This window comes from Athene noctua, chromosome 1, assembly GCF_965140245.1.
Source record: "Athene noctua chromosome 1, bAthNoc1.hap1.1, whole genome shotgun sequence".
Lineage (NCBI taxonomy): Eukaryota > Metazoa > Chordata > Aves > Strigiformes > Strigidae > Athene > Athene noctua.
In genome coordinates, this window is record NC_134037.1 from 112446652 (window position 1) to 112459680 (window position 13029).

At 36.6% G+C, this 13029-nt stretch overlaps 1 protein-coding gene across 33 annotated transcripts in view; it reads right to left on the reverse strand.

The window, feature by feature from the left end:
• Window positions 1-13029, reverse strand: part of NRXN1 (neurexin 1) — a 740630-nt gene that overhangs the window by 16465 nt on the left and 711136 nt on the right. For 22 of the 33 annotated variants that reach the window (XM_074897426.1, XM_074897419.1, XM_074897417.1 and 19 more), the window contains one exon: window positions 4042-4129. In XM_074897426.1, the coding sequence (XP_074753527.1) occupies window positions 4042-4129 (88 nt within the window). The remainder of the gene's footprint in view (window positions 1-4041; window positions 4130-13029) is intronic. The other 11 variants (XM_074897427.1, XM_074897425.1, XM_074897411.1 and 8 more) reach the window with 3 other exon arrangements.

The window sequence follows — 13029 nt, forward strand, 5'->3', positions numbered from 1 at the left end:
ACAGAAGTGGCTGGATAATAGCTAACAAATAAAATACCGGCCCAGCGTAACTGGAACAAATAAACTGTGTAACGCAAATGCTCACTGAAACTCAGCAGAAACCCAAGCTCTGTACAGAGCTCAGGAAAGGCTGGAACAGTAGTCCTGATGTGCAGAATGACAATTTGTCCACCTGCAGGTTTATAACTCTTTATGTAAAATCAGCAAATCATCCCAGGTCCTTTTTCTGGGGATGGGTTTCCACTAACATTTTTCATAACTTGTCTACATATCAAAAAAACTTTATTATTTCCTCTATGACATGAAGCTGAGGAAACATAAACTATTATTTATTTTTACTGTTATCATCATCATAATCATCATTACTCTTTGTGTTGTTATTAGTATTTAGAGTAGGAGAGGGGAATGTGGAGATCCTGTGAAAGCAATACATGTTGCCTTACTATACCAAACATAACACAAACAAAATATGTTGACTAAGTTTCGCATGCTAATAAATTTGTTATGACTTCATCCAATTATGGCACATTTAGCAGTTTGTATACCACAATGAAATCTGCAATTATAATTTTTTGTGACTTTATGTTCCAGACAAGTTGATGGGATTGCTGCTTAGCAGCTCCTAATCTGGTCTACATTTTTATGTCCCATATGAAATTTGTTGCAAATTGCATCTTTCCATTTATTATTTAGAAGACAGGTGCACAGAAAGCAAAGCTGGTGGTGGCAGACTGAGACTTGTTAGCCACTACAAACTGTAACATAATTATCCTAGAAAAGAAGCCCTATTTTAAGCATAACTCTTGATAATCAGTAAAATCTAGATAATCAGTATTTTCTATGATATATTGGTTTACCATATTCAAACTGTTTGTTGAATAGGCTCTGATTTTGAGCTGAGAACTTTGGTTAGAAATAGGTATGTTACGGGCAGTCATCGTGGAAACGTACAATTTGGCTCTGTCAATAAAACTGAATGGACTCTGGCCATCCCTTAAATCTATTCTTGCTAGAAAAATGTTGACCAGAGAGCTCTAAGACCATCATCTCTTGTGCTGAGGTGGATCCATTTGATGACTGTCCATCAGGCAGCAAGAGAAGAAATCTAATGGGATCTCAGACGACGGCATCCGAAGTGAAAACATAATAGTAAAATTGTCCTAATCATCATATATTCAGTCTCCTAGAAGCATCTGCTAGGAAACATAAGTTTCACCAGCATTAAGGAGGATGTTGAAGGGTTGCTGTGGAGAAGCAACTCTGGTTTGTGGAAAGGGTTAAGGGGGAAAAGCTGAACTGAACCATGGGAAGAATTTAAATGGAGTAACAGATCTTTTTGTATCTTCTATCCCAACTGAACAGAAAAAAACCCCTTATTCTGTCACTGCCAACAATATTATGCTTCTCTCCTTTAAGGTCCAGCCTATTGTTAGGAGTAGCTCAAATCTACATGGAGACTGCAGTATTCTTGAGATGGAGCAGTACATTCCAGACTATTCATGGAGAAAGCTTATTCATAAAACCAAGTGATTAAGACTAAAACAGCTTACAGAGAGACTATGCTAGAAGTTATGACTTCAGTAACCCTTTTGGTTCATGTTTCAAATATGAGAAAAGGACAAGGCCAGTGAAGAGGGAGGCAAATTAATAGCTTTTAAGAGTTGAGAGTGGGAGGACAAGTGACATTTTGATGTGAAGAATGACAGATAAAGTGATCCAAACAATTGAGATTATGGGGAACATATTTCCTGTGCCATTCCATACTTTTTTTAAAATGAGTAGTAGTTGGGATCCAATAAATGAAACAGTAAAACCATTCTGAAATAAACAAAAATGAGAAGAGTAGCTGGATGTTGAATGATAAACTGAGCCAGGAAAGCTAAGCACCAAGATGTAAAGCTAATGGCAATGTTTTTCAGGAAGACTAGCATTCATATTCCCCCCTCTGGACTATAGTTTGGACAGAAATGATAACCTGTCAGAAAGCTGCATTTCACCCCTCCCGTTCCTGCACCCACCAGCTAAACGTCTGTGTGTGGTTCCAGGACTACCAAAAATTGCAGCCCCATATCTGAAGTTCAGAACAACCTCAAAGAAGAATTATTCTGAAATTTCTTTGGCTTTCAGCAAGCTGGAAGGCTAAGACAATACAAATACATCTCTAATACAACAGCTGCATTCTCAGAGGCCTTGGGAAATTGTTTAGTGCTAGGTAACTAATGTATTGTTTTACAATTATCTTATAAAATTTAAAAAATGTATTAAAATTATCTACATTTCCAGTAGTCTACATTTTTATTTGTTGAATAGCACTGCCCAAGTTAACTAAAGCAAGGAAGCAATTGGCATGAATGACCTCAGAGCCATATGAACAACCGCATTGACTTATATGGGACATGACAGTCTTGTTAAACTCAAGAATTTGAAAATGAGAAGGAAAGAGCAGAAAAAAAAAATATCCTGGAAATTAATTTTCAAACTTTCAAAAACTGAATTCTTATCACAATTCCTAAATATCGTGATCATGATGTCTGGTACTTCTGCAAGTGAAATGTCTTCCTGAGAGATATAAAAATGTGTAAGGTGGGTGTACCTATTGCTGTTCAGTTTTAAGAATGGTCATTCCATCTTGTGGCATTTTGAAAACCAGTCTGAAATACTTTTACTGGAAAGCAAAAGAAATCAACCCCAAAGTATTCTCATAAAATCTATAAATATCTAGGTTCTTGGAAGAGCTCAAATGCCACCTTGCATGTCCATCAAACACAGATAAGTCATAAATGTCTCTGTCTTTGCTTAAATTTAAATAAATAATTTTTGCATGTGGATATTAGGCTATGTGACTTGAAAAAGGAACCATGCATCTGCATTTGAAGCAAAATTTTATTTGTCTTAAGGCTATGTATACATATCTCCTGCCCCAAAACCATAGACAGATCTCCTGTTGTACTAAGATGGCTCTTAGTTGTGGTTTGCATTAATATACTAGTATCAAATTTAATTGATTTCTACTTGAACTAAGTATGTTACTGCACAACAAATTGATCCTAATTATTTTACTGTTACGTATTATAGCAAGTACTGAACATTACCAAATTACCTAAACCAACTGACAGTAGGCGTGCTACCAAATAGCACAGAATTCAAGTGAATAAAAAAACCTGAGATATATATGGTACCACAAGCTGTTCACTCAGAAAGGGTAAAAGCTAACCCAAGTCAACAGAGAAAGTAGGAGTAATTCTGGGATTTTTAAAAGGTTACGGAGTAACGTAATTCTTCAGATTGCTATTATGAAGTTTTGCATTTATCTGTGATAAACATTCAGATTTTTAGAGAAGTATGTAGTATTTAATTGAATATAAAGGTAAGTACAAAATTATATCACAGAGAAAAATTAGTACTGAATCTTCATTATTCAGTGGGAGTAGGAAAGACATGGCCAAATCACTATGCAATTTTTTGTTCCATGGAAAATACTAGAGTGTCAAAATTCTGAAGTGAAAGGTACACTCTGAGTAGTCTTGGCTCAGAAAAAAATCATAAAACAATTTGAAATTTGAGACTGTTGTATTCTATGTCTTGAGGTTTTTACTATCTATACAGTATTTCATACCATAAACAGTAATTCAAAGCGAACTCTACTGACATAATACGACGTTTGAAATATGGAACTTTTACCTTATTTGGGGGAAATGCTTAAGGCACAAACAACTGCAACATCCTTCTCCTAAATGAAGCTGTCCCTTCTTTATCATGACAACACAGTTGCAGGGGCTCTAGAGTGCCCTTTGCAGTCCAGCCTTAGGTCCTCAGTCAAGCTATAACCTTGCTCAGATCATGATTAACAATGTGCTCCCATCCATTGTTCTTGAAAAACATATATCAAACTCTCCCCTCTGCTGACGCTGCCATGTGTAGAAAGGCCCCAATTCAACTTCTCCCTGCTATGTAAGAAAGGACTGTCCCACTAGATGGGACTCTGGGGGACTGAAGCATGCAAATATGAAATAAAAGAAAGTAATAAAAAAGTTGACTAACCTAACCCACCTGAGCTCGGCTCACAGGGATCGATGTCCTCATCATCGCTAGGACATTCAGCCGAGGCCACCAGGATGTCATCTGTGGTCTGCAAAGAAAATAAAAGTCAAATAGATATATTTTAATTGACTGAACAGGTTGTAAAATTCTCAGTGGCATTTATTTTATTGCTTGGATTTATTCAAGGCCCAGAGCATTCCAGACTTAATATGTAATGGCACAGTGACACTCTCCAACTCTGTATTAATAGGACTTTGCTTTTCAATTCACACTTGTCAGTTTTTAGAACTGTGTTAGATATGCAGTGCAGCCACTTAATTTTTTTTTTTTTAATTATTTTTTTTATTTTTTTAATAAGAACAGAAAGTAGGATAGAATACATATATTGGGGCTGCTAGTCTTCCCTCTTTATCTCCAATATCTCTTCTATGATATTGCTGAAAACACTAAGAGCATTAAAAAAACAAGTCAAAATATTGAACTGCCTGCAGCTGTTAAAACTATCAGAAATGCAGTGATGTTTTCTCCATTAATCGCACTTGGTTTCTCAGATGTAGAGCCAAAAAATAAAAAGAAGGAAAAGAGGCAAACATGACTCTCATTGAGTTGAAAAAAACTATTCAATGAAAAGAAAGTCAAGGAAAGAAAACAATAATAAGTATATGCAGTGTTAGAAAGTATCCTGTTTTCTTAAATAAGTGAAAACACCTTATTTTTTTAAATAAGTGAAGTATTGCCCACATGCTGTTTTTAGGTCCAAGGGGTTTTAGGAGCATCTGTCCAAAATGAGCTTGGACAGTTCTTTGTATAATGAAATCAAATAAATCAAGACAAAGGAGACAGAACAGGGAATGTATAACAAAAAACACTATAAAGAAAAGAAACTGGGGATTCCTATCTACCAGTTCTTACAGTGCAAGAACAGGGAGATACTCAATGAAACATTGAGGCAATCAGTCTGAACCTGATAAAATGAAATACCTTCTGTTCAAGCCACCTCTGAGAACAGTCATTTCGAAATGTAATAAGAACATCCACAGTTATTAGGGGATATAATAGCAGGGAAATATAAACTGTCATGCTCCTGGTCATTTCTCAAACAATTAATAATAAGCTTTTCCTATGGGCAAGACATTTCATAACTGTCCATTTCAAACTTCTGTTTGCCTCACCAAAGGAAATACAAAGAGAGAATGAAAAGACTACATCATATTGAAACAAGAGGCAAAGGATAATAGCAGGCAAAAAAGCCATTCTTGGATTCCTGTATGAAACACATGCCAACAAGGAGATACAACCCATTTAAGTGAATGTCTCTTCCTCCGTGGGTATAGAGGAGGGACATAAAAGACATCAACTTTTCCTTCACTAGTTTAAGTCTGAACACGTAAAAATTTTATTTCTGTACAGTAGGCCCAACGCCTAACCAATATTGTTTATCATTATTATTCTAACTGAAGTTTGAAAGCAAAGCATATTACAGGAATAGGCTTTTCCTTGTCACGATTCAGGAATATTAATGAATATATGCTTTCAGCACTTCTGTGAAGTAGGAAAGTGATACAGGAATACATTAATTAATATACCAGGCATAACAAAGAAAAGCCTATTATAATAATATTATATTTTACAGGTAGAAGACTGAAGCATAAGAGAATGAAGTAATTTGCTGAAGGTAACCAAAAAAGCTACAAACAGCTATGTTATGTCACAGTTTGATGCCAGAATCACAAAAATTATCTTTCCTTATAGCAGAGAAAATTTATAGCTGGAGAAAACCATTCTACATATCTGTAATGCTATCAAAATTAGCTCGCAGATTTGCAATGAGAGTTAAAAAGATCAAAAAAAAGAGTATTCTAGTTGTCCATTCTTTCTGACATGTAGAAAACCAAAGTTATAATGAAAGCCAGCTGCAAACATCCTCTGGAATTTCTGATGTCCATTTCTTTTCCCCAGAATACAACCATTTAAACTTGAAAATCAGTATCTTAGTCTCTTTGTGGAAAAACACTTACGTTTTTCCTAAAGTATAAAGAAAAAAAGAAACAACCAGGCAACCAATAAAGCCTGCACATAAAGTTAAGTCTGCACTGTAAAAACTACAACTAATAAGTATAAAAAAGTACTAGTAAGTATAAAAAAAGATCATGTATGTCCCAAACAGTTTCAGTTTGGTCAGTGAAACCACAGTGTCATATTTTTCCTTCTGCCCATAACACTGGAGAATACTATACTTTTATGACCTGCAGCCACAATCCTGAAGATTTATCAGCTGATCACTGAAGAATTATACGCAAATACAATCAGAGAAGACCACGTGCGTACATAATAGTCACAACAAGGTACGATGGTCTGTTAGATATACTGGTCTAACTGGTATTTTGTTTAAGGGTGCTTTGGTATACTCATGGATGACTAACCCTTGTAACTGGAGCAAAATGAGGTGAAATGATCAGACAGATTTATAGAATTACTGCACTGTCTCTTAATTATTCTTGATAGAGGACAGTATGGTCAGAGTTTACTTTAAATAACTCTACTTTCTGTACAATTTGAAGTGCATTCAAAATTACCAGAGAAAAACTATGGAAAAATAATACACTTTAAATATCTTAATGTACGAAAGATACCTTGCTCAGTTACTTATAAAGAGGGAGTGTCAAACCTGTCTTTATAATGTGACACTAATTCCAGTCTACAGAAAGAGTATTCACACTTTTACAAGAACAAAGGGATGTTCTTGACTGATAAAAGTGCATGTATATTATGGTTCTGAAATGAATAGTACCTTAAAAAAATGTGAATATGGCATGTCAAGAAAGACCTCATTAATGTCTCAGAGTATTAAAGGAAATAATGTATGTTTCAAAGTCAATACTAGATATAAAACTAATTTTGTTGCAAGCAATAAATCAAGTATCAGTATTTGAATAAGAAGGGAAGTGGTAAGATGATGTGAAAAATGTTTTCTTCAAAAAATGTCAGGAACAATTCCAGTTGAAGTATCAATTAACAGATGTGTCACAACTTCCACCTGTTCTCCTCTGTCCTTGAACCCAAATTCTTCTTTCCTTGCTACTCATACATATTTTTATCAGAAAAAAGACAAAGAAGCTGTGAAAGGCAAGTGAGATGGCGATAACAAAGCTACAAATAGAAGCCATTGGACTTCTTAACACAATTTAAAATGAGACTAAGAATTAGCTAAAACACTAGAGAATATAAATACATAATTTAAAGAAATACTATGGGCTAGTTAACAGAGTCCTTTCTCCAGAAGAGCTCTGACTGACAGGAATTTAGCTGAACAGAGAGCAGGATTTAGACCTACGGGTCTCAGACAGCCATGGGGTACAGATAAATAATGCAAGATAGAGTAATATGTTTTACTTACTGCACATTATCTTTTCCTCATGCTTTTTAATTTGGATGGGAAGATTCAAAACAAATCATTTCTCCTAAGTAAACTGCAATTGTTGCTAGCACTATGGCTAATTTACAGGACACTGCTTCAAGCATTCTTATTAATCAAGGATTTAAAAGTCAGTGGAAAATCCCTTATTTACAGTGAGTGCCTAATAGGATAACATCCAACTGGTATCATCATAATACACGATCGGATTAGAATATCTCTTGGGCAGGTTGTTCAAATTCATTTAAGAAGCGATACTCTAGTTCTAAGAGATTAAAAAAAAAATTAAAATAGCAGGTATACAACCTGGAAGGCCAGGCAGAATTTCTTTTGATTGCATCTTATTTTTTTTGTGTATTTTCAGAGCTTTTGAGATTCATTCTGGATATGTGGTTGTATGATTTAAAATGAAGTCCATTGTAATATGTGGATTCTTAAAAAATTGGACATTTGTTCAGATTCCAGAGAAAGGATGGTAGAAAAAGCTTACAATTAATGTGCCAATATAAAAAATGGGACAAAAAAACCCCCACAACCCATGTTTTGTAAAGCTAGAAGTCACTGCATAATGTTGTTTCTGACAGTTATTCAGGGGCGTGGCCCCTACAGGAATAGGTCTTGCTTACATCAGTCAGGTCTGCTTGCAAAAATAAGGACTTTGGGATTTGTCTCTTAGGCAAGAGAGAGTTTAAAATATCGCCAATCTTCCACCTTGACCGAGGAAGGAAATGGTAATTATTTCAAGAAAGCTCCTGACCAGAACAAAAAATGATGCTCTAGTCATGGCTTAAATACAGTGACCGTCTGTAGCTATTGATAAATATCAAGCTGCCTCAAAGGTTACAACCATGGGTCCAAAACTGGTACCAGCAATTGTGGTTGTGCCCTTCTAATAGTGCTCTTTGAATGCTATGCCATTAAAAAAAAATAAAATAATTGCAAATGAATAAACAAAACTTTAAATTTTTTTTTTGATCATTCAGTTTTTTCATGACTGTCTTAGTTTTTATGTATGAAGCCTGTTATACCTGAGGGTACAAGGGAAATATGATCTAAAAATTAAACCACCAATCTGAATTGTGCATTCATTAACAGCATAATGGTCCTGCATATTTTCTTCTGTAGTATTCCACCAGCTCTCCTTTAAATCACAGCACCCTACAGCTACTCTGAATATAGTTTATTCCTTTCTTGTTCAATAATACACTTTATCCCATGAGAACTGCAAGTAAATCCAAATTACACAACAGTTAAAAACTAGCAGTCCTAAATTATTATATGAATTATAAACAGCATAACTGCTTGTGACTAATGTTTCAATTATTTGAGATGAGAACTTCAACTATGTAATCAAAACTATTCTTATTTATTTGTACAGCTTTGGCACTTAATGATACCAGCCAGGCACTGTTGTGCTTGGTGCTAAAGGCAGCTGGAAGGATAAGGCTCTGCTCTGAGGAGCTTGCAGTTTGATTTTGGACCAGATGCAACAAATGAGCGTGAGAGAGGGGAATGGAGGATAAGAAGGGTCAGGTGAGGATGCTACTGATAACTGCTAGCAGTTATGCTGGCTCTGATCTAGCAAATTTTCCAAAGTGATTCTCCAAGACGGCAGGAAGGAAGGTCAGTCAGGAAGAAAGGAGGCAGAGAAAAACCAAGCAGGAGCCTGAGACTGGCCAAGGAGATGCTGGGAACAGATGGCGCCTGGAGAGCACTGCCAAGGCTGCAAGCCTCTCTGAGGAAACTCAGCATATTTAAAACCCCGTCCGGTGAGCAGGGTGGCGCAGGAGGAGGCAGGCAGCACCAACAGCTTGCCGCTTAAGCACGGGAGGATGAAGCATGGTTGTGTTGGGAGGGGAAGTAACGAAGGAATTAATTAATGGTAAGGTCACAGGAGCAAAGGGGACCAGGCGGTAAAATGGGATGGCCTGGATACAAGGGAGCTGATATCAACACACCTGACTGTGTGAAGATTAATGGGTAAGAAATTAATTACTGTTAACAAATGACTGTCTGAAAACATACTTTCAGATATAGGACTAGGAAATTAAACTTCTAATTCTCTTCTTCCCCTTTTCTGAAATGCTTGGTTATTGTCTCTGCTTACATTACTCCATTTTTCCTCCTGAAAAAAAGCTTATTCAAATACTTGCTATTTAATTCAAAGAGAATCAACTGCAGCCGATATTTAAACACAAAGGTCTGCTTTAGCTTAGTAGAAGGGTATATAGCTAGAGCCATGGTATAAACAAAGGTTTTGAAAAACCAACAGATATATATTATTATCTTCATTAAGCTGTGGCAAACTTTCCTTTAAAAATATGGTTCATGAAGTCTTTACAGAAGGGAGCTTAGAGCAGTCATTTTGTACTTTTGCACTGGACACATTAACTTCTGAGGCAGTAAGGAACTTTCCTAAAACACAATCTTTCATATATATTCCTTTTTCCTACCCCTATTTTTCTTTTTGAGAGAGGAAGAAAGTAACCTAAACCACTGGGAATGCTGGCAGAAACTAGGCTATGAAAAATCACAAAAGACTTCATGTGGAAAAAAATCAAATATCATTTTTTGGGACGGGATTAACTGCACAATTTTCTAGCCAAGACTATGTAATTTAAATTTAATTTTCTGGGTATGATGCAGATCTCTATGACTGGTTGTTGAGACAGTTGTAGAAAGAAACTCAAATATGTCACATTAATCAGTTGTACCCCAGCTAGCTTCTCCCTGGTGTTAATAACCTCCCATTGCATGCGGCAGTTTGCTGAGAAAGATGCTATAGTGATGTAGCAATAATATCAGCTCTAGATGACATGCCATTTGGACAACTGCCTCTAAAGTTGTATTTAAACTGCTATAGATCAAACAAGTACATGTGCATCAATTACTGCTCGTCCACCCACATACAAAAAAATGCTACTGAAAAAATGTTATTTCTGGACATGGATATTAAAATGCTAATATTTCAAGCACATACACAATATTTTTTATATCTTTTATTAACTGCTGACATATTATTACCCTGTAATGTGAAAATACAGTAACTGAAAATCGTAACACTTGCTCAAAACTGGCTCTCGTCTAATTAATACCATCATGTTATTTCTTGAATCGGTCAGTGTTTGACAGTGGGAGAAAGCAAAAGCCTTGATTAACAAGATCCTTTCACAGGGGAAAAAAAAAAAAAAGTCTAGGATGTAATAACTGAACACGGCAAGGCCTTTCGGTTAATGAAATCGGTGTTGCAGAAATTAAACTCTGCGGTGTAGGTAAAAAGCTCAAGACAATGCCTTGGATGCCCTGCCAGGCCTCCTCCAGCCTCTGTCCCTGAATCTCAGCAGTGATGGGAATGCAGCTGCCCTGCACAGCAAAGCAGAATAACCTTATTACTAGCCTCCACCTCTCTACATAAAGTACAGAAAGTCTGCCTTTCCATGTAAGAACCTTAAAATCCACATTATTATTTCCATGCAGAGCAGCATTTCTATTACTTCTCCAGCTCCCCTCCTCCTCCCAAACATCTAAATTCTCATGGGCAAAATTACCACAAATAGCGGAAATATATTTGAGAAAAGGATTTATAGTAAAATAATGTCAACAAAACCGCGTGGCTTTCCTTTAAGCTCTGAATTTGAAGTTAATTGCTTTGGTCAAAGTCTTAAAGCCATTTATCTCATCTGGAAAAAAGCAGAAGCAGAGCTGAGAAAATCCACATCTTGGCAAAACTACTACTTTTTACCTGGACAGCGAGCCAGGCAGCACTCTGCATTAATCTTTAAAAATAAAAGTATTACTAATTAAAAATATGTAAATAATCTAAATCTCTTCCTATCAGGTTATGTCCCTTACCTCCTGCAACTTATGAATAATGTTAGTTACACAGATGTAGGCCAAAACCAATTTCAATATCAATTTTATTTATGAAAGTCACTTTTCTTGTCCCCTTGTGAAACTTTTGGGGAGTTGCTGTCTGGAAAATTAACCCACTGTTTTTCCTCCCTCTGCACACTGTCAACTAATGAAAACACACGTGTCTCCATCAATATTTTTTTTCACTGTCCATTCTTCTGTATTTAAAGGCCTTGCAAGGAGATATTGAACACCACACTCACTGCATAACAGCAGGGGCTATTTTGTACTTGTCTTCTTGAAACAAGCTGATCCTGTGCTAGCTGTGGTTCTTGGAAGCAAGGTAAGCAGCAACCACAGTGACAGACTATCAGGATGGGAGTTACCACTTCTCAGTTTTCAGCAGGAGCAAGGTGGTTTATTTTTTGGAATGATTACTTTGTTACTTGACCCAGTCTTTAGTTATAGCACAGGGTTTGGTATTTATAAAGGGAACAACTGATGTTTACCATGAACGTTGGACTAATGCTTCAAAACGGTGCCAGCTGCAATGAAAGGTGAACTGTCAATCTTTCATAACCTTCACATCAAGGCCAACCATGTCATAAAAACCTGATGGCACGTTTTGCATGAGGAGTCATGTCAGCATCATGCACATTTTGCATTGATAAAGACCTAGATTTGTTTTGCAGAGGAATGGACCAGCATTTGACTTCTTTCTTGAAAGCGGTATGACACAATCTTGCTTATGATTGATGCAGAACTACAGGCACAGTAAAAAGACCAAACTGTTCCTTTCCCTCCTACTGGAGATATTGGGGAGGGGTGGCTAGCTGGGCATAACAAACGTATGAGCTCTGCACCATGTCTACATTGCTGCCTTTGATCCATTCTGCCCACTCCCTCCCTTCTGCAGTGGGGCTGATCTCACATCCCCGTTCTCAGGACTCCTCTCTCTGTGCTCTCAGGAGCTGCCCCCAAGCAATCCACGTGAAGTTGCTGGCAGAACTAGCACAACGGCTTCTCATGCTGGAGAAAAAAACACAGATGAAGAGACAATGGCACAAAGCTGAACTCTATCCTTGAAGGTAGGTAGGCAACGTGCCAGCAAACAAATCACTGGCACCTATTTGCCTAATGCCTAGTATATTATTTATACTGTGCTGTTTGTTAAAGCAGTCATGGCCTGGATGAAGAATGAATGAATCATCATATTATTTCTCTCTCATCTAACTTTTAGACTCACAGTGGTGTAACAATTCTGTTTCCAGAAATACTTTTTTTGGCTAATTTTCATTCTGTGATTTACAAATATTTCTGTCATGGATCACGCTGATCAGAAGAAGCTGCGCTTCCCTTCAACTTACCTTTTTCACCCTTATTTCCCCCGATAACTAAACCAGCTTGAGAACAAGGGACAGGTAAACTCTTAAAAAAGTCAATTGTGCTGTCTTTCTGAGATTCTCTTCAGAACATCCATATTCTTCTCTCATAAACACCATACTTCATTACAGAACAACAAAAATACAGTTTGAGTTTTTTTTTACATTTGCACCAAGTCTAAAATATATGGAACGGAATGTGATTGATGAAATGCAATCCTATTATTTTCTCCTAGGCCAGAAAATAATTTTGCCTCTAAGTAGGAGAGAAATGTTTTTGGGCATTATGCTTGTATTTCATGATATCGTTTTATTTTTAGCTGTCTCTTTTGCTGAAGT